The sequence below is a fragment of the Myxine glutinosa genome, chromosome 7, assembly GCF_964187855.1.
Source record: "Myxine glutinosa chromosome 7, kmMyxGlut1.1, whole genome shotgun sequence".
NCBI lineage: Eukaryota > Metazoa > Chordata > Myxini > Myxiniformes > Myxinidae > Myxine > Myxine glutinosa.
The window spans coordinates 124,260,680-124,287,272 of record NC_136267.1 but is presented as its reverse complement, the minus strand read 5'-3'; the positions used below and the strand labels follow the sequence as shown (position 1 = coordinate 124,287,272).

The following is a 26,593-nucleotide window of genomic DNA, read 5'->3' as shown; positions in this document are numbered from 1 at the left end:
TGGTATGATTTGGTTTGAACTTTAGCAATGCTTCAGAGAGATCATCGGTTGATTGCTATGTGTATTGCTTATAACATGCCCAGCATTGTGGAATAATTTCACTAGTTCTTTTGAACGAGGTGATTGGTGCAGAGTGCTGCCCAATCCAATATGTTTTGGAGTCAAGTGCCTGTCACCACTAACTGTATAGATCAAACAAATCCTGTGCGAGACTAAATATATGACAGCATCTTACGGACTCATCTGCACCATCACTGCTGTCCTCATCAGCATCTTGCTCCAGTAGACACTGGCCACCTATCATTAGGTTAAGAAACATGTACAAACTATCTGGTACACATTTAATAGCTTCCTCTTCACTGACATTAACTCCTTCGTAAGCTGGGTGTGAAAGGATGTCACTTCTAACCTTGAGGGCAACGTGGATCATGGACAGGAACTCATCTTCTTCTTGTGGTTGGTAGGTAGGAATGGTGAGTAACAGTATATCTGGAATCCTCAGTATCACAAACATGGGTATTGTCACAATTTTTAACCTCCTGTGATACATATAAGCCGAGCTTTCATGCAAAATATGGTAAAAATGGCGGCCATTTTGGTTTTTTGGGGAATTTGAGGGTCAAAACCACAAAATTCAGCCTGGAAAACAATTTTTTTGAATTCAGCACCCTCAAATTACCCTAAAAAACTTGTTTGCCGACTTTTAACACGAAATGCCTACAACACTTTTTTTGAAGCACAAATATTGAAATCTGGACCTGTCTAATATAGGCCACCATGTACTGCATGTACAAAGTTGTTGTCAGACCCTCATTGTTGTAATTTTTTTTCTTCACAAATACATATCAAGGCTAAAAATAGTCGTTCCAGTTAATTTCAACACGCATTGGAAAATTTGTTGTTCTACTGATAGTTGTTGGAAAAAGATGGATGTTGGAAAATTTCAGATGGTGACGCAAAGAATCACTCTATAATGTGGGGCTCAAAAAGGAAAACACTTAAACGAAACACACATGTGCCAATCACCCCACCATTCCGACAAAGCAACATGTTGACATCTCAACCCAACTCTCTCAAAGTCTGTGCACACATACCCTTTGAACACCGAAGGATGTCGACCAAAGTTGTGCTTCTCAATAATGATATAACCTGTACAAAAACCCCATGTTGTGCAGACCACTAATTGTGACCATGGCTTTGAGTAGCTACATGACACCCACACAGCCTGGACTTAGCTCCCAGTGACTTATCTGTTTCGACTTTCGAACTGTATCCCTTCCCTTCCCTCAATTCACTGGACGAATGGACCGAAGCTATCTTCTGAGTCTTACTCCACTTGCTGGGACTGTACTCAACCTCTCCTTGTCCTGTGGTACATCCATTTGTTGTTATCCCAGAGTTTTCCCTTTGACCCATTTTGTCTGTCAATCTATTGCCATATGTTTCTCTGCTCTTCCATACGCTTCTTTACATGGATAAAAACAGATGTGGCCGAAGGAGCAATCTTAAAACTTCTCTATTACCGGAATAGACCGTTTGAACAACAAATTGAGCAAGTGCATTGAAGTGAAGGACACTTTCATTCTGGTGTTCTGTCTGAAGGCAGGTTCAGTGCTGCCAGAGAAGCTTCATGGCAAGGATTAGATTGGATGGCCTGCTGTTGTTTTCCAATGGAAGTCAATGCAGGAATTTAGAATTTGGCTGGTGACCACTCACCTACTCTTTGCGAAGGAGACTGTGGGATGTTTAACATCAACCGACTAATGCTGGCAGTTCATATCCTGTGGGTCCCACCTGCTTAACATCCCTCTGATGGCCGGTGCAGACATTGATGCCTTGCCCTGCCGGCGAAACCAGGAAGGTCACCAGGAAGACAGTTTACAACTGGGCTGAGATTCAAACCCAGGCTAGCCAAATCTCAGAGACGAGTGTGCGTAACTCGAGACTATCATACCCGTCCCAGGGACACTAAGTTTATATTTATATTTTTTTATGGTGTGTCTGGACAACAGTGTGCATCTAGGTGTCCAAGACCTTTTTGAATGCCCATGGTAATTCCTCAACCAAAAACAGAATCCTAAACACTGGCATAAAACCCAATGGTTTAACATAAAGGACAGATGACTTATTAATTAGTGACAACTCAAAGATTTTGCATAAAAGGTGAACAATACAAGCACTAAACCTCTTTCAGAAAATAAAAACGAATCTCCGAACGAAGTTGTAGCAAATAGTGGTACAACATGAACCAGTGAAGAATCCAAATGAAAACCAGTTGGATGACCGTCAGTGGACAGACTCCACAAACAGCAGCCACGATCCCGAAGGAAGAGCCGGCAGACCAAGTGCAAACATTCACAGGCACTTTGAAAAATTGACCGCGATTAATTAGTTTGTAGCGTCGGACAACTTGGCTTCTCGAGGGCCGTTGCCATTTTTTCCAAGACCAAATACAACTGCTTGCATGATGCATTTGTGATACAAGAGGGATCTTTTAAACAGACACCTGTTGAGATTGCATGGTCAACGAGCTCAGGTCGTTGCTTTTCCTACAGTGTTGGCGAAGGAATGGCTTGTTCTTCAGATCTGTGGGCAGATTGGATGAAGGGAAAGAGGTTGTAATAAAGTAGTAATTCTAGGAAATGTGCAAATTTGACCTTGATAGAAATAACATCAGATCTTAATATAAAAGTGAATAAAAACATGGTGGCTGCTATGTAATCAAATCCACCACGCTTATATAAAGGTCACAATACGGGTCGGAAAATGGATGATTAAAAAGGAGGGCAAATGGTGTGAATCATACGTGCGCATAAAGCCTGGTATATGTAATATTGCATATATGTAATATGTATACATGGCCTCAAACACATGATTCGAATGTGCCATTCTTCAGAAGCAACTTCTGCTTGAATTCCTGAAATCCCGGCTTCCCACACATCGCCACTTTTTTTGTTCTTCTTTTCTCCCGTTTGTGGAACCTCCTTGCTGAGGCTGTTCAATCCCTCTCCTCCCTTAAGCCATCTCGTGTCACACCCCATCCATACCCTCGGTGTCCATAGTGGACACAACTGTCTGCAGATGCTGCGCATGATGCCTGAATTGGTGTCACCACTGACTTTCATGGGCACGTTTATCCACGATGTAGGGCTGCCCAGGCTGACCTACAGGTGCGATTTGATATCTGAGTGTCATTCTCATAGCCTTCGCCTGAAGAGGCTTCCCCCACAAGGCAGTGGGGATCCGTTACCCTGGACAAGGGGCCCATACCAGGTACTGTCAGCCAGAGACAACTGAGCCTGAGACCCGGATAGGGCAGGGACGTAACTCCAAGGTATCTGAAAAACGGCTACCCTGCTACACACTCTTCCATGAACCTAGATCTTGGGTACAAAAAGCAGCAGAAGGCCATCCTATATTCCTCCATTCGCAAAAGACGACACATTGGCTCTTACTTGAACAAGTGTTGTACACCGTTTTCAGGTAGTGGAAACTTAACAAGGACATCGGAAAACAGAAGCCTGTTGCATAAAATGGGGGAAATGTGAGACAGTGAGACGGCACTAAATTGCCAATGGAAAATAAATATTCATGCACTTTTAAAGGCCGTGGTCACAAAAAGTTGTCATATTTGTTTGTTGACCTGTTTCACATCGCTTATCATATTTGTGATGGAGTAATATTCCAAAGAGTCACATTTAAATGTGCAATAAGCCCTCCATATTTGGGAGGGTTACGCTCCTGGAAAACCTCACAAATGCAGAACTCTTGAATACGGATACCTTGGTTTAAAGGGAAAGGGGGATTAGGTTCCCGTGTCAGACTGAAAATAGGGAAGGGTGAGGGGGAGGGAAATGTTAAAGAACAATGATTAAAATAAACAAATTGCAATATACAGAACTGTGTGTTTTCATTGACGTTTGATGATGATGATGATGATGATGATTATAATAACGATAATGTGATGGTGATACTGGTGGTGTTGGAGGGTAAGTAAGAAGGATGATTGCTCGGGAGGATTGTCCAAGGAAAATTTGATGAACGAACACATTCACTTTTTCACTCAAACTAATCACTTTCTTCTGCCTCTTTCCAACAGACCCACCTACCCCACTCATCTTACACTAACAGAGAGAGAGAGAGGCCATGATTAAGGGCAATTAAAAAGCAAAAAAATAGCACAAGGTCACGATAGCGAAACAAGAGTTACAGCGACTGTTTGCGGTTCAGGAATTGCTGAGAGAAGGAAGGACAGGGAGGGTGTCCGGGGTGGAGTTCCCACGCTGCGCAGACATACCAAATACAGTACTGGACAGTATCAACATGTGCGAGCCTCAGTGGGTGAGAGGTGATGTGGGGGTAATGTGCCTCAGCGGGTTTTTTGTCATTAATGTTAGCTCTTACACGAGCCTCCATCTTGTATACAAAAAAAAAAAAAAAGTGATAGGGGCCCGCAAACTCACGAATGCTGGAAGTCGATGGGTCACAAATTAGGTATACATTTACCAATTTGCGAATACTTGGAACTCATGAATATGAAGGGTTTACTGTATATTCACAAAAAATCTTGCACAGAATTAACATGTTGGTCTTTCTGAACTTTTCTGCACGTATGTCGAGTGCCATTCTCTTGTATCTTCTTCTTCTTTCATATCCATCATGTGATTGTGAGTAGTATCATTGGCTTGGAAGGAGGAAACGGGGAAAGGAGCTTAAGCTGATGTTTAAGCCCTGGAGTGTTTAAGCTGATGTAAGTTCCCCCTGGAGGTTAGAGCAGGGTGTTGCAATTTGTTCAGCGTGATTTTCATAACTCGCATATTCTTCATGAATGACACTGTGGGATCTTTAACGCCTATCATAACAAATGCTAGAACATGGGACACTCAGTTTAACATCAATCTGAAGGACAAAGCAAACAATAATGCCTTGCCCCGCACGCGAAACACCAGGGTGACAGTTTATAGTTGAGTAGGGATTCAAACCCAGGGTACAAAGCTCAGGGGCGAGTGTGCATCTCTCTAAGCTATCATGCCAGCCTCATAGCATAATGCGTGGAATAGAGCTCGTAATCCTCGGAAAGTGAGAAAGCGCTATCAACATTTGCTGGAGACCGTTTTTTGGAGAAGACAAATGCAATAAACTATAACTGCACTCAGTAGAGTGCATACCTCCACCAGGCTGAACAGTTTATGTTTTGTATCCCACTGATAGGCCGGATCTGGATTCGGACCTCAAGCAAAATCGAATCTGCTTGTTCTTGTCACCTAACCAACTCGTCCACCAAGTTTAGTCATTACTCGTCCATAACCTTTTAAAATATGTTATATGTCGCTTTTCGCCCGATCTTTCAGAATCATTGGAATCTCCCGCGATGAAGCTAACTCCAAGGGCCTCTCACTCACTCACCGCAGGCAGGTTGGTGGTCTTTCCGTCTTCTACCGACTCCTCTCTGGCCTTGCCCCCCCAGCTCTCTCTGGGCTCTGTCCCGCAAATATTCCTACAGGTCGCACAAGATCTGCCTGAAACCCTCTTATGGTTAAACTGCCAAAATCAAGACTCTCTGCTCACCTTCAATCCTCTTTTCTCCCGCCTCTGGAACAAACTCCCTCACTCTCTTCAATCCCACTCCACCCTCCAGGTCTTTAAAACAGCTGTTCACCACCATCTCTTATCTTCCCCCATCCAAAACGTTGATCTTTTCTACCCCCGCTAATTTCACCCCAATTCCACTTTTTTGAAATACCAACTTCTGTCCTGGAAGTCCTTGGTGTCCTTGTGTTTTATACTTCTCCCTCCCCCCCCTCCCCCCCTTCCCACGCCTCCTCCCCCCGGGCCCTCTCCCTTCCACGCATCTCCCTGCTCTCAAATGTTGTGTTTGTGTGCTTCCTCTTCTCTCCCCATCTTGTTTTTCCGCTCCCTCTTTTTATATATTTTGTTTGTCTGGTTGATTTGTTTATGAAGTAAATGTTAGCTCTTTCACGAGCCTCGATTCTGTATACAAAAAAAAAAAAAAAAAAAAAAAAAAATGGTGAAAAATCACTTAAAAGTTGAATAAAATCCTCCTATCCGAATCGATATTCGGATCTTCACCAAACTGGAATAGATTCATCCTTGTAACGCACCCAACCGGTACACCAAGTTTCGTCCAAATTCGTCCACAACATTTTGAGATATCGTGCTATATATTGTTTTTGGCCCTATCTCCAAATGGTGAAGAATCACTTAAAATATACCGAATGCTTTACATAAACAGAAACATTAGGAACTCGCTGTGTTGTCCTTTAACGTGGCTCCATAAAGGAATGTCATCCGAACCAGAAACCTAAATCAGTCATTTTCGTCCTGCTGTAGAATGATGAAGGCCTCCATAAACTCGTGGTGAGGGGTATGCGATGTACTCACCACACTTGACAAGTGTGAAATGGTGAGAGTGAGCAACTTTGGGAATCGAACCCACACCAACCAGTGGAGAAGGAAACTGGTTTCTAACCACACGGCCAAATTACCCAACTCGGGGAGGTCAAAACGGTTAAAAAGTCGAGGCAACAAGACAGTCGTGGTATGGCCTTGGCCATAAGCGTCGGCGTAAGCGACATGGGATGCGTACCAGAAATTATTGTGTCAATGGCGCCATCCTTGTCTTTGTACACAACACGATCATTGCCTCCATTTTGCCTCATCTTGAGCTCAGCTATCACGTTCGCTTGCTTCTTCAAGTTGTTTTTTGTAGATTCCTGCAAACAATAGGCAAGGTTCAACTTTCTTTTTTTAAAACAGGGTCCCTCATGCAAGGCCAACAGCACAGAGTGAAACACGACACTAAAACCATTCACAAACATACTTGATAAAAGTTATCTGGAACTATATGAGGAACTTGAAAATGTATACAAGGAAACCAAAACAAAGCAGGAGACAGTTTTGGCCTTCATTCTGGATATCTACACCCCATGCACTTAAACAAAATGAAGTTTGAAAAATCACCACCAATTCTTTTTCCCGAGCTACTTCAAATCCTGATATCAAAATTAAAAAATGCACCATCAAGCAGCAAATGCTTTATTACCTCCTCCACCAAAGATGGAGGGAGATTACGTTTTCACCCGTCAGTCTGAGAACAATATCTCAAAACGTTATGGACAGATTCCGCTGAAATTTTGTGGACAGGTTGGGTGTGTGACAAGGACGAAATTATTAGATTTTGGTGAACATCCCAGATATGGATCCAAGTATTTTTTTAGGAGATTCTTCACAATTGAGTGATTAGGCCAAAAACTATATATATATAACAGGATATCTCAAAAAGGTACGGACGGATTGGGAAAAAAACTTGGCGGACAGGTCGGGTGTGTGTCAAGGACGAATTGATTCGATTTTAGGAAGATCCAGATATGACGATTTTTTTTTTCCAAATGATTCTTCACCAATGAGAAATGGAGCCAAAAACGACATATAATATGATATTTCAAGAAGATGTGGACGGATTATGACAAAACGTGGTGGAAGGGTTGAGTAGGTGACAATACCCAGCAGATTAGATACTGGTTAAGGTCCGGATGCAGATCTGTCCCATCAGTGGGATAAAAACGCAAACTGTTTAGCCTGGCGGAGGCGTGCGCTCTACCGAGTGCCGTTCTAGTTTACTAAACATTTTCACGATCACCCCAATTTAATTTCTTCCTTCTTTTAGGTCACAGACCTACGAATCAACTTTTGTGTGCATTTAGATTACAAACATACTGCTTGTGCAGGTTGCCCTTTGCATGCCCTACTATAATTATATGGACATGAACGACCTTGTCGATTAGTTTATAGGCCAGGAGCTTCTGTTCAGAGCAACCACATTTAAATAAAGGTAGCAAGTGATGCAACGTTGTGCCAATAAACCTCCACAAAGACCTGACCACTTGCAGCCCATATTTCAGGCAGGAATGCAGAACAAGAGAAAATTCAAAATGGCAATGGTGAAGGGTCAGGGGGGGGGGGGGGGGGAAGCGTTGAGAGGGAAGGCTTACACGGCCTGGTCTATATAATTTAGATCCAGTGCCGTTCAGTTTCAGATTCTAAATTGATATAAAATAAAATCCATGACAAATCACTGATCAAATCAGAGTTAAGTACAAAAAGAATACGATAACAAATAAATGTCTCAATACTTCTGTGAGATTTCTCGAGGGTTATAAGAATTGGTACCAATAATACCTCCTGTTTGGAAGCCCCTTTGTAGATTCCCCTTGGTCACGCCATAGTGACATTTTCCAATCTGCACATTGCGTCTAAAAATATTTTAATGTTTACATGAGCTCTACGTTGATGTAAACAAGAATAATCCTCACCTCTTTGCCCTTTCCCTTTCCCACCTCCATGTTCTCCTCCTTTTTCTGTTCAAGCTTCGCTTCTTGCTCAAGTAGGCATTTGTTGTCCTTCTCTGCTTTCTGTGTGCAAACAAAAGAGGTAAATGTTGGATCTTTTATCATGAGACTCAAAAGTGTCCACCACTGCATGAAATCCAAGGCCAAGAGATCCGAGCCCTTTGTGACAAAACAACACGTGGCTTGAAACAGAAAAAACCTCGCCATCATTAAACTCTTCTCTAATTCGAAGCTCGAGATGCCAGTTAAAGAAACGTTACCTTATGAGAAAAGCCGTTTACATTTTCATGGAGACATTCCCCACCCACAACCACAATCAATAAACTAGAGAGGTTCCAGGGAACCTGAACTCAACCGGTGTATATCAATATGGTTAGAATATGCATAATAGAACCACAAACTATATAGTTTATATGTGCTAAATATATGACAAAAATTTATTTTTCAATATGGCCGCCCTGCCGCGCCCACTTTTGGGCGTGAAACGCCCAAATGCATTCCCAAACTAGTTTATGTCTTAAAGATGCTGCAAAACAAGTTTCATTAAATTTAATCAATATTTGTGACTTTTAGAGCGTAGACGTCGAATTGTTTACAGACGACAGACAGACAGACAGACGACGGACACTGGGTGTGAACAAAAATTCAGCTGGACATAGTCCAGTTGAGTTAAAAATGGTAACCGTACATGCCAGCTAATATCCCGTGGATAGCCGGCTCAAGGTTTAATTTGGACAACGTGTCACCTGAGCAGTAGTGCAAAGCACCTCGGTTCTTGCACATGTCTACACATGCTTCAAGGTTAGCCAAATAAAGGGATTACCCGAAATAATTAATTTCCCTCCAGGGGTTCCCATCCACTTTATCGGTCAATGCAAGAAATATGGTGAAAACCAGACAGGCTTAATAAATACATAATTTAATTTGAACACGCGTGCAAGACAATAGTAACGGAATCCCAAACAAACAAGATAATTATGAAGCAATGAAACTAATACACAATCACTCACTCACACACCTGGGCGACAAAATAAAGGATGGCCAATTAGTCTCCAGCATGAACACAGCAAGTCCTCTTTCGTGCTGGAGGTGGCACAGTTCACAAACGAAAGAATTGACTCAAAGACCCCTCCTTTGGAGACGCACCCACCTAACTACCCCACGCCTTCAAGGCGTTGCCACCAGTGCCCGGTGGATGCCGGCGAACGGCGCGTTGCGCTCACACACAGAGACCGTCTCGGCCAATTAGAGGTGCTGCTTGGATTAATCCTCTCTAAGAAGTTCTGTCACTCAAGCTTTTGGGTCTCACGATCTGCCATGATCTTTCCTGGGAAAACCACATTTCCAAGCTGGCCTCCAAAGCCAGTCGCCGACTGGGCATCCTCCGTCGTGTGAAGTCCTTCCTTAGCACACCTGAGTTCCTCACCGCATACAAGGCTTTCATCCGCAGCTCAATGGAGTACTGCTTTCCGCTCTGGGCTGGTGCTCCTGCCTCACACCTAGCTCGTCTTCACGCTGTTGAAACCAAAGCGTTCAGAATCATTGGAATCTCCCGCGATGACGCTATCTCCGAGGGCCTTTCACTTAATCACCGCAGGCAGGTTGGTGGTCTTTCCGTCTTCTACCGACTCCTCTCCGGCCTTGCTCCCCCAGCTCTCTCTGGGCTCTGTCCCCCAAATATTCCTGCAGGTCGCACAAGATCTGCCTGCAACCCTCTTATGGTTAAACTGCCAAAATCAAGACTCTCTGCTCACCTTCACTCCTTCATTCCTCTTTTCTCCCGCCTCTGGAACAAACTCCCTCACTCTCTTCAATCCCACTCCTCCCTCCAGGTCTTTAAAACGGCTGTTCACCACCATCTCTTATCTTCCCCAATCCAAAACCTTGATCTTTTCTACCCCCGCTAATTTCACCCCAAATCCACTTTTTTGAGGTGACTTTTGACTTCTTTCCTGGAAGTCCTTGGTGTCCTTGCGTTTTATACCTATCCTGCCTCCCCCCAGGCCCTCTCCCTCCCACACATCTCCCGATGTCCCTGCTCTCAAATGTTGTGTTTGTGTGCTTCCTCCCCTTCTCTCCCTATCTTGTCGACCGCTCCCCTTTTTATATACTTTGTTTGCTTGTTTGTTTGATTTGTTTGTTTGATAAATGTTAGCTCTTTCACGAGCCTCGACTCTGTATACAAAAAAAAAAAAAAATCAGTGCTATGGCCACAAAGCAGCATGGGCCAATTGTGCATTGCCTCAGTTCTTCCAACCAGATGTAGCCATCGTGATAGCAGGTGGGCCACTAGCATGCCACCTTACTTGCCACTACATAGGATTGGCCATGCTGGAGAGTCTGTCTCCACTCACTGAAAGTCAGAGGGCCGGAGCTTCTTCCTCTCCCTCCCCAGTGGTGTGCAGGAGGGAGGACGTATCGTGGTGCATGCCGGGAGGTGCAAACCAGTCGCATCGATGTCATTGACGCCCGGAGTGCCTCCTTTTCATCGGTCCCCCCTGCCCGGTCAGCTTCGGATGACACGAGACGAGACACACTTTCTCTAACTAGACTAAAATGCTTCCCCCACTCCCCGCACCCTGCACCCCACCCCTCGTTCACTCTAATTTCTCCATTCCGTTTTTTTTTTTTAAATCAATCTCAGTTTTAAACGCCTCCTCCCTATTTTTGCCTTTATAATAATATGTACATCGATATTTTTTCCCTTAAATTTGAAAATAAAACTGTGCCAGATATTAATAACTAAAAGATTCAAAAGACAGTGATTGCTTCACAGAAAAAAAACAATCAAAATAAAGACCAATTAATGAACTATAGTCCCAAGAAGGAAGCTGGACCCTGGACAAAAAAAAAAAACACACACACACACACACACACACACACACACACACACACACACACACACACACACACACACACACACACACACACACACACACACACACACACACACACACACACACACACAATTTATACATTTGCTATTTTATTTGAAGTTATAACCTCAACCTATAAGTAGTTGACCGATTTCTCAACTGCCTTGATCATCAGCTGGGTACCATTGGCACCATGAGTACCATTGGGTAGTGGGTACCATTGGAAAGAAAAATAACTGGAGAAAAAGTCAAGGGCGCACCATCGCAAAACCCCATGCTTCCCATCTAAAGCAAAGCTGAAAGATGGCATGAAGTTCCACCAGGAATGACCCAATATCAAATTTCGAGTTAAATAGTTTTTTCCTCTTGTTTTGACCCTTGTGATCCGAGGTCCCCACTCCCTGGGGCATGAACCGGGGGTCAAACACAAAAAAAATCGTTACATATTTCATGCGGCGCCAAATGTTTACTGCATGTACAAAATTTATTTAAACTAGAGGTTCCAGGGAACCTGAACTCAACTGGTCTATATCAATATGGTTAGAATATGCATAATAGAACCACAAACTATATAGTTTATATGTGCTAAAAATATGACAAAAATTGATTTTCAATATGGCCGCCCTGCCGCGCCCATTTTTGGGCGTGCAACGCCCAAATGCAATCCCAAACTAGTTTATGTCTTAAAGATGCTGCATAACAAGTTTCATCAAATTTAATCAATATTTGTGACTTTTAGAGCGTAGACGTCGAATTGTTTACAGACGACAGACAGACAGACGGACGACGGACACTGGGTGTCGACAAAAACTCAGCTGGACATAGTCCAGTTGAGTTAAAAATGTTTGAAATGTGCTCAAAATTGCATTTTTTGGTATTTGACCTTTTGACCTCACCCAAGTGGCGGGGAAAAATGATAGTTGCACTTGCACTGCTCTTGCACCTTCTTTCCATGTTGTGATCATAACTATCAAATTAGGTGAATTTCAGTCCAACCGTTTCGGAGGAGATAGCGTGACGGACGGACGGACGGACGGACAGGCAGGCAAGACAGACGCAGCCGATTACAATGTCCCCCCCCCCATTTTTTTCAAAAATGAGGGGATAAAAATTATGGTGAAGTGTAAATGAAGGTGCACCTTTACCTTGTAAGCTGCAAAAAAGCGCACAAACAATGGGAAGAATGCAGATGGCGGAAGTGTTTTTGGTGTTTCTCCAAAGAACTCGACCGTCGTCTGATAAACCTCCTAGCAGGGAAAAGCCAAATGGTCGTCACAATGAAATGCACAGCAGGTTGACAGCAACACGACTTACCACCAAATAATACACAAAGCATAAGCACTCGAGGCTCCGAGAAGATGTTTCACTCATCTTCACTTCCTTTTTCCTTCTCTGCATTATTACATCCCGACAGTTATTGCATGTAAACCTTTAACAAACAGCTGCACAAACTCACCAAGGCCACATCACCTACCCAGCTCTGGTCAATCGTTAATCTCTACAGAACATGGACAAGCTTCAATCTCTCTCTTCCCCAAAGCGGCTAATGGCAGAATCTCAACATTCACATAAAAACGATTAACTATTCGGTAGCAATTTCGGCTTCAATGGGTTTCCCAGTAATTTCTGTGGAGACACCCTGTTTTTATGGGTCCCTGATTGGCTGCTTAACATCATATTTTTCGAGAGATCCTAGTTTATTAGCAGGGTGCAACACAAAATTAAATGAGAGATTTGGACATTTCCAAGCTAATTTGCCAATGTCATCTAATTTGACTTCCATTAGGCTCACAATAGACGACAGGCCACAAACCACTGCAGATGGGGTGTGGACAATCACCTTGGCAGTTTTGTAATCTTCGGAAAGCTTGTTGAGGATGGGGCCATTTTTGGAAACAAATTCTTGCAGCAAGGTGCTGCAGTCATGAAGTGACACTTCTCGTTGGGCTAGCTCCATGCCTTTCTGGAGTTCCTGCATACCCTCCGCCATGCCTTCCAGTGAGACTGTGGATTATAAGGGTACAAAAGCAATCAAACTCTGTTCATTTGTTAGCCCTGTTCGTTTATTGGGTTAATATGCATTGTGTGAGATGTTAGGGGTTTTCCTTCTTTGTGACTGACTTTTTTATTCCTCACTTTAAAGCCAAACACCATCAGGCTACATTGGTGATGATCCTCAATTTGCATATTCACGCCAACCACTGGTTTGAATCGCACGCCAGAATCAAATTTCCACATTACTTTAACCTTCACCACACTCTCCTACAAGCGCTACAATAACCACACGACACTGATAAAATCATTAAGACACGTTTATTAACATTTCACTTCATTAGGACATTATACAAGCTCGCGAGAACGCTCTCCATTGCTCAACCACCATAACGCCTCATCCACAGTATGAATCACCCAGCCGCATCAAGCACAAAACGAATCACCCAGCCGCATCAACCACAGCTCACCCACCACACCGCCTCTACCACAATCATAGCAGATGCCCGTCACCACATTCGGACCAATGAGAACGATGACGCAATGCGTCGACAGCGAGCACTTCAGATCTCAACAGCACAAAGCTCAAATGTGCACCAATCGGCCATTATCACCTCATGAATAGCCCTGCATTACAAGTAAGCGTGCATTACAAACAGGAAAAACGCCAGCTCCACGTTTATTACGGAGCTCCGATGCGTAGGCTGTCCGGGAGGGAATGGTGGCATTTTCTGCAACTGGAGCTTTCCCTGGGCTGTGTAGGCCCTGGAGAAATCGGGTGTGCAACAATGAGCATGCCGCAAATCCCTGTAACCATGCCTAGATCAGTACCAAAGCCCCGCTCCTGCCAAGATATTTAAGCAGGGCTTTCCAGATGCACGACAGGATATTTGGCTTGGTCGGTGCTACACTGAGAAAGGCGGGTCAGAGAGGGTGCAACAGAGCTGGAGCTGTGGAACTGAGTTTGTGGGACAGAGAGCTAGGCGAGCGAGCGACGCAGGTTCGGTGCAGGGCGTGCTCATTAAGGGCAGGCCAATTATCACCACACACGTTAAATAAATCTGCCTTCTGTCTGTCTCTGTCTCTGTCTCTGTCTCTGTCTGTCTCTGTCTCTGTCTCTGTCTCTGTCTCTGTCTCTCTCTCTCTCTCTCTCTCTCTCCTTCTGGATGGTTGTGAGTCGTGCGTGGGTGTGGTAATCATGGCGGCTGTGGGTGTTGAGCTGTGAGTACGGTGCTGTGTTGGTGGTCTTTCCTATCCTCCTTTCACTCCATTTGTGTCCTTGTACGAGTTTGTGAAGTTTCTCCGTGTTTCCCTTCTGCTTTTGAGACAAGAGAGGGAGAGAGAGACAGCACGGTAACGGTTAGCCACCTGTATTAATTTATAACGTGGGTTGGTTATATCGTGCCGATTATTTATTTATTTATTTACTTATTTAACTAATTTTGATTTGTTTGGTTAGTTTATTGCATTGTTACTGTTTAGTTTGTTTAGTTGATTGCCGATAAATGGCTAATAGGAATAGTCAAAGGACTGCTGATCGTGTTAGTGATGAGGTGTTATCGCGTAAGCACGGGCTGTGCCTTGTTCCGCCGGAAGACGTGCAAATGGACGATGTTCTACTTGCAATCGGGGATTTGATCGGGGTAAATAACATTCGTGCTGCGTCTCGAATGAACCACAAAGTGGTGGTTTTCGTGTCACAAGTTAGCCTTGCAGACATCGTGGTGCAAAACGGGTTAACGTTGGGGAACGACCAATTTGTTCCGGTATCGTCCATGGACACGCCGGCGGTTAAAGTTATTTTAAGTAACGTTCCGCCCTTTCTGAGGAATGAAGAAATCCTACGTAAATTAGGGGAGCATGGGACTGTCGTCTCTCGAATTATCACGGTCCCCCTGCGAACCAGGAACGGAAGGCTGAAGCATGTAGAGTCGTTTAGACGTTTTTGTTTCGTCGTACTAAAGGATGAGGCAAAACAGCTGAACATATCTATAAATTTTAAAATAGGAGATCATGATTACCGGATCTTTGCAGCTACTGAGACCTTGATTTGCTATACATGTGGGGCATACGGACACACTCGGCAGTATTGTCCTGATGTGAGGAAGAGTTATGCCACAGCAGCTGGGGCAGCCCCCCCCTGTAAACGACTTGAACGACCCTGTAGATGAGCCAGGTGTCGAAAAAAGGTCAACACCGGAATACGAGGGTGCGGGTGACAGTGGTGCTGGTGGAGAAGCCCATACGGTAGTGGAGCAACCATATGTGGAGGAGAGGCTGCAACCTCAAGAACAAAGGGACTTCGAGGAGGTGAAGCTGATGGAGACCGAGTCGAGGAGAAACTTGAAACGCTCTCTTGCGAGCGATGAGAATGGAGGAAAAGGAAACAAAATGGTTCTCGTGCAGGAAGATGGTAATACAGACCAACCTGATGACCATGAGCAAAATGGTAATGCAATAGGTAGAGATGCGAATCTGCCCATTTCACAGGATGAAGAGAATCGAAGCATTACCGAGCGTGTCACCGTGTGTGATGGTGGACACCCTGCACCATGCGACGAGCAGTTAAGGACCCTCATCTCAACGGAAGATGATGAGAAAGAGATTGATAAGTCGGTGGCAGACAACAACGATGGGGTAGTTGGTGCCATGCAGACGCAACAAAAATACCATGGTGACAATGACACAGATGAGGTGCCAGTACCTGACACACCACTGGGTGAGAGTGGGGTCGAGGCTGATGAGGAAGGATGCAGTCTTGCTGCCCTGAGTGAGTCTCAGAAGGAGCAGGTGAGGCAAGCAAAGGTGACAAAAGGGAAGGTCATTGATTTCTTAAACGAAACGTTAGGACAACGTCACGTTGTAATTAGAGATCATTTCCCTGATGTTCAAGCTTTCATTAAGGTTTCGAAACCTCTTTTACAGAAAAATGACCCCATGCTCTCAGAGCCTCAATTTCAACGTCTTCGTAAAGCAGTAACAAAGGCGAACAAGGAATTGCAGGCGGACGGTGAGCTACCACCTTAGAATGACAACGCGAGAAATACATATTGCCTCCCTGAACATCAATGGGGGATGTGCCCCCTTACGGAAAATTCAAGCAATCCAGGCAATGGAGAGGGTAAAAGCAGATGTCATTCTATTGCAAGAGACCCATGCCACAAACAATTTGGCAGCTGAATGGTGTAAACTTTTTAAAGGGCAATGGTGGCTGAGTGGGGTTTCCACACCCAAGGCTGGTGTTGCCATCGCCTTAAGTCCCAGGCTTCCCACTCAGAGTGTTATTTATATGGAGGTCTATAAGGCACATTTGATAGCAGTGGAGTTCTACTGCAATACACAAAAGCTTATTATAGTAAATGTGTATGCACCAAGTGAACCTATAGAAAGAAGAACATTCTTTTCCACATTGCGGGACTTTGTAGAGGGACTGGATCCAGCTGCTCTCACCTGTATCGCAGGGGACTTTAACTGTACAATTGATCCTTCAGTTGACAGGAATGGACATGAACCCCACGGCGCTTCTGCAAAGGTGTTAGCGAGCCTCATCAAGAACTATTGTTTTGAGGATGTGTGGAGGTTGCAGCATCCAACTTCACGGGCCTACACATGGTGCAGATGTCATGATGGCGTCATATCAAGGGCAAGGCTGGACAGGATCTATATCAATAAGCCAATGCTGAATGTGGTGTCCACTACCCAAATACTCCCAACAGGGTTTTCAGATCATAATTTAGTGGCAATGTCCTTTAAATTACCCCTGACATCAGGAGGTAGCGCATACTGGTCACTCAATACTCGGTTGTTAAGTGATAAGAAATTTAAAGATGCCTTCCGAACCGTGTGGGGGAAAATCCGGTCCTCTAAGCTTGAGCATGCCAACCTTCGCATATGGTGGGACCTTGCAAAGTGTCAAGTTAAAACGTTTTGTCAACAGTATAGTCTGTTTACTACTAAAATGCAAAGTCTCTCAATTGACTCATTAAAGGCCGAAATTGCAGAATTGGAACAGAATCGTAATGGGGCTGGGAAAGATTTTGGATATGATCAGTTACTATGGACAAAAAGGTCATTACTGACCGAAATGGTGAGGCAGCGGGCAATGGGTACCTTGGTGCGTATGAGGATGAGTTACTTGACTTTGGATATGCCAAATAAGGACTTCTTTAGCTTGGAGAATTCGGTGAAAAACTCGCAGCAAATTCATAAGCTCTGTACTGCTAATGGGTCAACGGTTACCTCCCAACTGGAGATTAAAGCGGCCTTGAAAGCATTTTACTCTGACCTGTATTCTGCCCAGAGTATCAGCAGTGAGGCGATACAGGAGCTGATTGCTGGGCTCCCAGAAGTCGAGGAGGACAAGCAGCACACACTGGAATCGTCAATTTCACCTGATGAACTTGAAGCAGCCATGCGAGGCTTGAAAGATGGTAAAGCCTCGGGGATTGACGGGCTGCCTGGAGAGTTTTATAAGACATTTTGGAATCTTGTGGGACCGGATCTGCTTGAAGTCCTTGACGAAAGCCTTCGTGCTGGAGAACTTCCTCTGTCCTGTAGAAGGGCGGTCGTATGCCTTTTGCCGAAGCCTGGGAACATTCAACTCATTGAGAACTGGCGACCTGTTTCCTTACTGTGTACTGACTACAAAATCTTGTCTAAAGTATTAGCGAATCGGCTGAAAGAGGTGATCAGCTCTGTCATACAGCCGGATCAAACCTACTGTGTTCCTGGACGGTCCATGCATGATAACCTGTTTCTGGTAAGAGATATTATTTCCTGTAAAAAGTATGTGCCTGCCAGTTTTGGGTTATTGTTTCTGGATCAAACAAAGGCTTTTGATCGTGTTGATCATGCATACTTGTTTTCGGTTCTTAAGGGGATGGGTTTTGGTGAAACCTTCACAGCATATGTTAAACTGTTATATACAAACACTTTCTGTATGTTGAAAGTAAATAATAACTTATGCTCCCCCTTTCCCTTTCGACGGGGTATCCGCCAAGGCTGTCCTCTCTCGGGACTGTTGTACACAATTGCCCTTGAACCACTTTTGGCATCCTTCAGGAAACGATTGCCTCAGGATATGGGGGTAGAGGGGTTAAAATTTGTCGTAACAGCTTATGCTGATGATGTTTGTGTTTTACTTAAAGGCCCGGGCAGTGTAGCTGCAGTACAGCAGTGCTTAAAAGACTTCTCTGCAGCCTCTTCTGGTGAAGTAAACTGGAGTAAAAGTGTAGCCTTGTGGTGTAGTTCAGGTAACCCCTCAGTCATATCACCACCATCACTCCCACAAAATCTGGTATGGAAAACAGACGGGGTCAAATATCTTGGAGTTTATCTTGGAAACCATGAAATGGAAATGAGGAATTGGGAAGGTGTGGAACAAATCGCATATCGTTTAAAATCATGGAAAGGACTACTGCAGTCTCTTTCATACAGAGGCCGCGCTCTTGTTATCAATAACCTGATTGCAGCGAGATTGTGGCATAAAGTCATTACCCTGCAGCCACCCAAGGAGCTGATCCCTGCCATCCAGAGGAAGTTGATAGACTTTTTTTGGAGCGGCTACCACTGGCTGCAGCCCAGTATACTGTACCACCCTCGGAAGGAGGGGGGCCAAGGAGTCATTGATGTCTCTGGGCGGCTTATGGCTTTTCGCCTGCAGTCTGTGCAGAGACGACTGTATGCGGAGGAGCTGCCCTGGCGCCCATTTGCACATTTTCTATTACAACAGGCTGGTGGAATGAACTATGATCGGCACCTTCTCTTGGTGGACCTTGATTGTGTCAGCAGTGCTTCACTTCCCGCTTTTTATCGGAGTTTGCTGGAGGCATGGAAAGGCCTTGAGGTTAAACGTTTTTTTTTTTTTTTTTTTTTTTTATTGTTTTTTTTTAATACAATATCGAGGCTCGTGAAAGAGCGAACATTAATCACACAGAAAGACAAACCGACACATAAAACATATAACATAGGGAGCGGTAGACAAGATGGGGAGAGAGGGGGAAGGACACAAACACAACATTTGAGAGCAGGGACCGAGAGACATGGAGACATCGAGAGATCTGAGAGAGGGCGAGGGCTTTGGGGGGGGGGGGGGGGCGTGGGAAGGGGGCAGTGGGAGAGGTATAAAACATATGGACACTGCCAGGACTTCCAGGAAAGAAGTTGGAATTTCAAACAAGGTGGATCTGGGGTGAATTAGCAGGGGTAGAAAAGATCAAGGTTTTGGATGGGGGAAGATAAGAGATGGTGGTGAACAGCTGTTTTAAAGACCTGGAGGGAGGAGTGGGATTGAAGGGAGTGAGGGAGTTTGTTCCAGAGGCGGGAGAAAAGAGGAATGAAAGAGTGAAGGTGAGCGGAGAGCCGAGATTTCGGCAGTTTAACCATCAGAGGGTTGCTGGCAGATCTTGTGCGACCTGTAGGAATATTTGGGGGACAGAGCACAGAGAGAGCTGGGGGTGCAAGGCCGGAGAGGAGTCGGTAGAAGACAGAAAGACCACCTACCTGCCTGCGGTGAGTGAGTGAAAGGCCCTCAGAGATAGCTTCATCGCGGGAGATTCCAATAATTCTGAAAGCTTTGGTTTCAACAGCGTGAAGCCGAGCTAGGTGTGATGCAGGAGCACCGGCCCATAGGGGAGAACAGTATTCCATTGAGCTGCGGATGAAAGCCTTGTATGTGGTGAGGAGCTCAGGTGTGCCGAGGAAGGACTTCGCACGACGGAGGATGCCCAGTCGGCGACTGGCTTTGGAGGCCAGCTTGGAAATGTGGTTTTCCCAAGAAAGATCATGGCAGATAGTGAGACCCAAAATCTTGAGCGACAGAACTTCTTGGAGAGGATTGTTGAGAAAGTAGATGGGAGGGTTGTCCAGTCGATCTTTTCGGAGAGACATAGTAAGAGTGTGAGATTTGTCAGGATTGAAAGACATGTTCCACTTGTTTGACCAGTCTGTGATTTTGTCCAGGTCTTCAGAGAGTGAGGAGGCAGCAGACTGCCGATCTGAGGGAAGAGGAATGGAGCGGCAGAGAGTGGAGTCATCAGCAAAGAGATAGAGAGGATTTTCGAGAGAGTCAGAGAGATCATTGATGAAGACCAGAAAAAGCACAGGGCCCAGAACACTGCCTTGGGGAACTCCAGCCTGAACAGGAAGAGGAGATGAGAGAAACCCATTCAGGGCCACACGTTGACGACGACTAGAGAGGAAGTCCGCCAGCCATGCGTGGAGATTTCCATGGATACCAAAGGAGGAGAGTTTGGTGAGCAGAGCGGGGTGCCAGACCGTGTCGAAGGCACGTGATATGTCGAGGGAGACAGCTCTAATTTCCTGTTTGGCATTGAGGACCTCCATCCATTGTTGAGACAGCAGAAGCAGCATGTCCAGAGTAGAGTGACCTGGTCTGAAACCAAATTGATGATCAGAGATCAAGCCATTGGAGAAGAGGAAAGATTTCATATCAGAAGCAATGATGGATTCCATGACTTTGCTGATAATTGGGAGAAGGCTGATTGGTCTGTAGTTGCTAGGATCTGTTTTTGCACCTTTTTTGTGCAAAGCGGTGATGTTGGCTGATTTCCAAGCAGATGGCAGTTGACCTTGAGCAAAAGAGAGGGTGAAGAGAACAGAGAGAGGGTGAGATAGAGCAGCAGAGCAGGATTTTAGGACCCGTGGGCTGATGCCGTCGGGTCCAGTTGCAGAATCAGAGTCGAGGGTTGACAGAAACTTTTCCACCTTGTCAGGAGGAAAGGACACGGAGTCCAGGAGCAGCAGGGTACGACTGGGTATGGTGGGTACAGAGAGGGATGGGTTTGGGACACAAGATTTAGAGGCAAACACAGAGTTGAGGCATTCAGCTTTTTCACGTGCGGAGTCAGCTGTGTAGCCGTTTGAGGTAAGGGAGGGGATGGAGGGGGAACAAACACCAGAAACGGATTTGACCAGACGCCACCAGGATTTGGAAGAGGGAGACAGATAAGAGAGTTCGGTCTTGAGAACGGAGAGATATTGTTTCCTGGCTCTCCTGAGGGTGGACACACACTTGTTTCGGGCTTTGTGAAAGGAAATGAGATTTCCTTCCGTTGGATTTGCTTTCCAGGAGACGAAGGCAAGTTGTTTCTGGGCAACAGCCTCACCACAAGATTCCGTGTACCATGGACGGGAGGAAGGGTATGACAATTGAAGACGAGATGGGATAAATCTGTGCATGAGAGAGAGCAATTTACTTTGGAAGAATTCCCAGGATGAGTTGATGTCAGAGGTGGTAGAGATGGGAGACCAGTCCAGATGATTGATGGCTGCTTGAAGACCGTGCCAGTTGGCCTGAGTGAAATGCCAGACTCGTCGACGCTGAGCAGGCTCCCTGAGGATGGTCAGAGAGATGTCCACTTTAACAAGGACATGATCAGATGTTCCGATCGGAGCAGAAGAAGAGCAGTAGACATTTTCAGGGAAGTTAGTCATAACCAAGTCCAGAAGAGAAGATGTTCCGTTGACTGAGATCCGGGTCGGGAAATTGACAGATTGTGTCAGTCCCAGTGAGTCGCAGAAGTCCTTTGCTGAGGAGCCATGGCTGGTGAGAGAGGTACCCACACCCAGCCAACTGGCATGATGACAGTTGAAATCACCACATATGAGGAAGAGAGAGTTGGGATGAGTAGATAGAAGTTGGTCCATATCATCAGACAGCGAGATGTAGATGGAGTCATCACTGTTTGGTGGACGGTACAACACACATATGAACAAGAGGTGGGAGCGAAGGGGAAGCCGTAGCCAGAGGTATTCCTGGGGGTGAGGTGGAGAGAGTGCAGTGCAGGGCGAGTGAGGAAGAGAGTTTTTGATAAAGATAGCAACCCCGCCTCCAGGACGAGGCCCAGGTCTATCATACCGGAGGAGGGAGTAGCCCGGGAGAGATACTATGGAATCAGAGACATCATAAAGGAGGAAAGTTTCTGTTAAGCAGATCACGTCTGGTTTGACAGAAGCAACCTGTATGGAGAGATCGGTTAAGTTTGCACGAAGGCCCCGGATGTTTGAGGTCCATACCGTTAATGAAGAGGAAGGGGGAGCATCAGATACAGAACAGGGGGGAGGAGGGGTAGGGTAAGATGTGGAAGAGGTGGAAGAGGTAGGGAGAGCTGTTGAAGGTGTGTCAGAGATTTCAGAATAGCTCGGAGAAAGGGAAGGATGGGGCGGACAAAAGGTTTGATGGTGATTGGGTGAGCCACAATGAGGTGTTATTTGAGGAGGGGGAAGAGCGAGGCAGAAGGTTGGGGGAGATGGAGGTGAGAGTTTGAAGGGGGAAGAAGCGGGGAGGACGCTTTGAGGAGGGGGAGTGAGCGGGGGGAAATAGAGAAGCAATGAGGGTGGGGAGATTTGAAGGGGAGGGGTGAGGGGGGAGTTTGGGAGGGAAGGGACAAGGGGAGGGATTTGAAAGGGATGGGATATGGGGGAGATTTGGAGGGGAGGGGTGAGGCAGGAGTCTAGGAGGGGAGGGGCGAGGGGGCGTCTTGGCGGGGAGGGGTGAGGGGGTAGTTTAGGAGGGAGGGGGCAAGGGGGGAGATTTGAAAGGGATGGGTGATGGGGAAGATTTGGAGGGGAGGGGTGATGGGGAAGATTTGGAGGGGAGGGGTTATGGGGAAGATTTGGAGGGGAGGGGTGAGATTGGATTTTTGAAAGTGTACGATTTATGGGAAACGAACATTTATTGCAAAATGAGTTTCTTGTGACCTTCGAGTTAAAAATACGTTTAAGGACGCTGGATGGAGGATGGAGTGCAGGAGAGTTTAGGGAATGTAGAACAAAGGCACTATAGGAGATGGATATTTTTTTTGGGATGAATTGATTTGGTGAGCAAGTCGAAAGCAGCCTTTTAAAGAAGAAGAAGAAAAAGGTGTTATAAAATATGACGGAATACATAACTTGAGGGGAAAGTGTAAACATTGAGGGTTAATGAGTGAAAACTATCTGGGGAAATGGGGGAGAAACACGTGGTCGAAGAACGAACGAACGAATAAGAATGAATAAACGAATGAGAACAGAGAAGGAAATGTTTTTTTTTTTTTTTTTTTTTTTGAGTTGAGATTTACACAAGGAAGTAGGCTATGGGTGAAAAGACTGGGAATACAGAGAACGAAAGTTATTGGATCACAAACGACGGACCACTGAGAGAAAAACAAAGCCTCAAGGTTGTACAGTGCACACTGTACAAGGCCTTGCTCGCGACACGGCAAACAGACGATCAATTTATGAAAGATAAACACCGAGAAACAACCAAAGTTGCACACAATAACTTCACACACCGAAAGATAAATACAGTTTCGACAAAATACAATTGTGAACAGACTTAACTTCGAAAAACGTGGAGACCGTGTGGAGCTTCGAAAATCCCTGCCGCCGTCTCCAAGATCTCGCGAGATCTCCAAGACACATATAATATGTCTTGAGGCATATAATTGTCGTAATTTCCTCCAAGAGCCTCTGTTCTATAACAGCTTTTTCCCATGTATTCCTCGTAGCCATGCTTTAATTCAAAAATTCATTAAAGGAGGCGTAAGCAAAGTGAGTGATCTAAGGGATGCATCTGGAACCAAGTGGAGGTCTGCTGGGGTGGTGGCGACAGGTGTTTGTGTAGCATCTGTTCGAGTTGTTCAACAAATCAAACAGGTAGTCGTAAAAAAATTCAGGCAGCTAAACATTGGCTGGGAAGGTGCCGGAATTGTCGAAGATTTTCGACTATCTTTCCCCGAAATCAAGGTGCTGCCCTCTGTCCAGTCCAATGATGATGGGTTTCCCTCCCCCTTTCACTTAGTAACTAAGGCTGGTGTCCTTAAACTCGTGAGGGGGAAAGAAGTCTCATCCCTGTCTGGAGCGATGCGTGTGGCCTTGTGGTCAGAACGGTTAGGGCCGGGGTTTCCCTCTACTCCACTGTGGCATAATATGTTTGTTCCACCCATCTATGGGTTCTTAGCGGATATCCAATGGAGGCTAACACATTGGGCTCTCCCCTCAAACACTTTTATCCACCATCTTAATGCCTCGGTGCCTGTAAATTGTCCCTTCTGCGAACAGGAGGAGGATCTTTTTCATGCATATGTCCAGTGCAGGAGGTTAGCACCTCTATTTTCTGTGATTGCACACCTTTCTTATAAATTATCCTTCACTTTTACCTTGCATATGTTTATTTTTGGTGTACCCTTTACCTCCTCTTGTAAAAATGCTGGTGCCTTGATGAATTTCCTGATTGCCATTGCAAAATATGCAATTTATAAGTCAAGGAAAATTAAGATTGATAAATGTTATGGTGATGACGTCATTCCAATATTTAAAGGGCTGGTGTCAGCAAGATTAAGGCTGGAATTTGATCACCATATGAGTAACGAGAATGTTGAACTTTTTGAATGGAAATGGTGCACTCACGAGGCCTTGTGTGTGGTTCAGGACTCGAAACTCGTCATGACGTTTTAAGAATTGCATCAAGAGTGTGATGCTTTGGTGTTGTTGTACCTTTTTTTTTTCTCTGCCCCTGCTTGTAAATACCCTTGCGGTATAGGTTGACATCCTTGTGCATTTTGTGGAAATAAACGGTATTCATTCTCATTCTTTTTTTTCTCTCTCTCTCTCTCTCTCTCTCTCTCTCTCTCTCTCTCTCTCTCTCTCTCTCTCTCTCTCTCTCTCTCTCTCTCTCTCTCTCTCTCTCCGAATGAAAATGTCAAACTCTTTGAGTGCAAATGGTGTATTAATGAAGCATTATGTGTTGTAAATGAATCGAATTTGTACTTTTCTTTTTAACATTAAGAACTGTTGTTTTTATTTTTATTTTTCTCTCCTGTAAAAATGTAACTTGACCTGGTGTATTTTTTTGTGAAATAAATGGTGTTGCAAATTCAAATTCTCTGTCTCTGTGTCTGTCTCTGTCTCTGTGTCTGTCTGTCTGTCTGTCTGTCTGTCTGTCTGTCTGTCTCTCTCTCTCTCTCTCTCTCTCTCTCTCTCTCTCTCTCTCTCTCTCTCTCTCTCTCTCTCTCTCTCTCTCTCTCTCTCTCTCTCTCTCTCTCTCTCTCTCTCTCTCTCTTAATCGTCTGCTTTGGACGCAAGGAGCTCAACAAAGACATTGCCGCAAACCGTCTTTTCAGGGCAACCCCACGGATACGCACCTCTTTCGAGTTTCCTCCCCGCACCTCACCCGCACCTCCCCCCACCACTCGCACCTGAGACACTGACCAGAATTCCTCCTTTCTAACCCCTCCCTCAGCGAATGGGCAACACGGAATCGTCGGCCCGTGCACGGTGAGCGAGGTCGCAACAACCTTGCACCGCTCTATATCTCTCTCGATTTATCAACCCTTCCGCGAATGATTCTGAATGGGCACTTTTTAAATTTGTTTAAACAGGTAAGTGTATAAGTTAGATAGATTGGTGGATCTCTGCTCTTTGCCTCCTTTTTGCTTGTACATTTTAATTGCTTGCACCTTAAATTTATTGCACATGGCCCTGTATACATTTTTGCTTCCGTTTTTGATTGCTTGTACCAATTTTTGATTCGTTGTACTTTAAATTGCTTTGAACTGCACCATCTGCTCCCCCTCAGCCCCGCATTCGCATTGTAAATAACCCCCCTATTGTTGAACTGCTCTTCCGATCTGTCTGTGCGTGTCCTTTCTTGCATTCATCGAGCACAGTCCACATATATTGTTAACCTGCAAGGTTTTAATTGCCCAACTAATTGGCTCCAGTCGAAATCTGGTGTGCAATTGCAGTTTTGCTCGACTGCGTCCAATTAAGATCTGAAAATAAGAAAAGATCAGTGTATAATCGAAGGTATGTTCCATGGCTATAAAACCACATGACCCCCCCAGGTAAACGGTAATTAGACAGTGGACCCTGGGCCACGTGGTCAACTAATTGGCGTTCGTGGTTGATTGGCAACCCGCTAGAGCGTGGAGTTATCCATACTTGGTGGCCTCAGATCCGGTAGTCCATGAGGAACCGAGGCAACCCTCCTTGTAGTAGATACCGAAACCCATGGCTGTAATAATATTATTCCATCTCCAGTCTCTATGGTGGAGCAGTTCAGTGATGGAGTGGTGGGGTGGGATCCTCACAAGTGGTCAGTGATAAATATCTAAATACTTATAACAGAACGGCAACCTGGATCTCCCATCTCAAATGTTCAAGACATATTGTGAGCACACCATGCTCTGTTACAAGGTTAAAAGTCTCAAACTTATTTCAAAAACAACATTTTCTGAATCTGAAATGATATAGCAGGGATGTATGGGAATGATGAAACACCTTTCCTTTTGTGAAAGATTTTCTTTTTCATTGACACAAAGGAAGAAATAAAATATGGGGAGCAAGATGGGACGA

General features: G+C 45.1%; 1 protein-coding gene across 3 annotated transcripts in view; it reads right to left on the bottom strand.

Moving 5' to 3' along the window:
- Positions 1–1,992: 1,992 nt before the first annotated feature.
- The window catches only part of LOC137411551 (formin-like protein 2), a 115,382-nt gene continuing 90,781 nt past the window's right edge, over positions 1,993–26,593 (bottom strand). For 2 of the 3 annotated variants that reach the window (XM_078782248.1, XM_078782247.1), the window contains 5 exons: positions 13,086–13,249; positions 12,391–12,492; positions 8,334–8,432; positions 6,608–6,734; positions 1,993–2,586 (listed from right to left, as the gene is read on the bottom strand). In XM_078782248.1, the coding sequence (XP_078638374.1) occupies positions 2,495–2,586; positions 6,608–6,734; positions 8,334–8,432; positions 12,391–12,492; positions 13,086–13,249 (584 nt within the window). In that variant the 3' untranslated portion in view covers positions 1,993–2,494. The remainder of the gene's footprint in view (positions 2,587–6,607; positions 6,735–8,333; positions 8,433–12,390; positions 12,493–13,085; positions 13,250–26,593) is intronic. The other variant, XR_013624172.1, reaches the window with a different exon arrangement.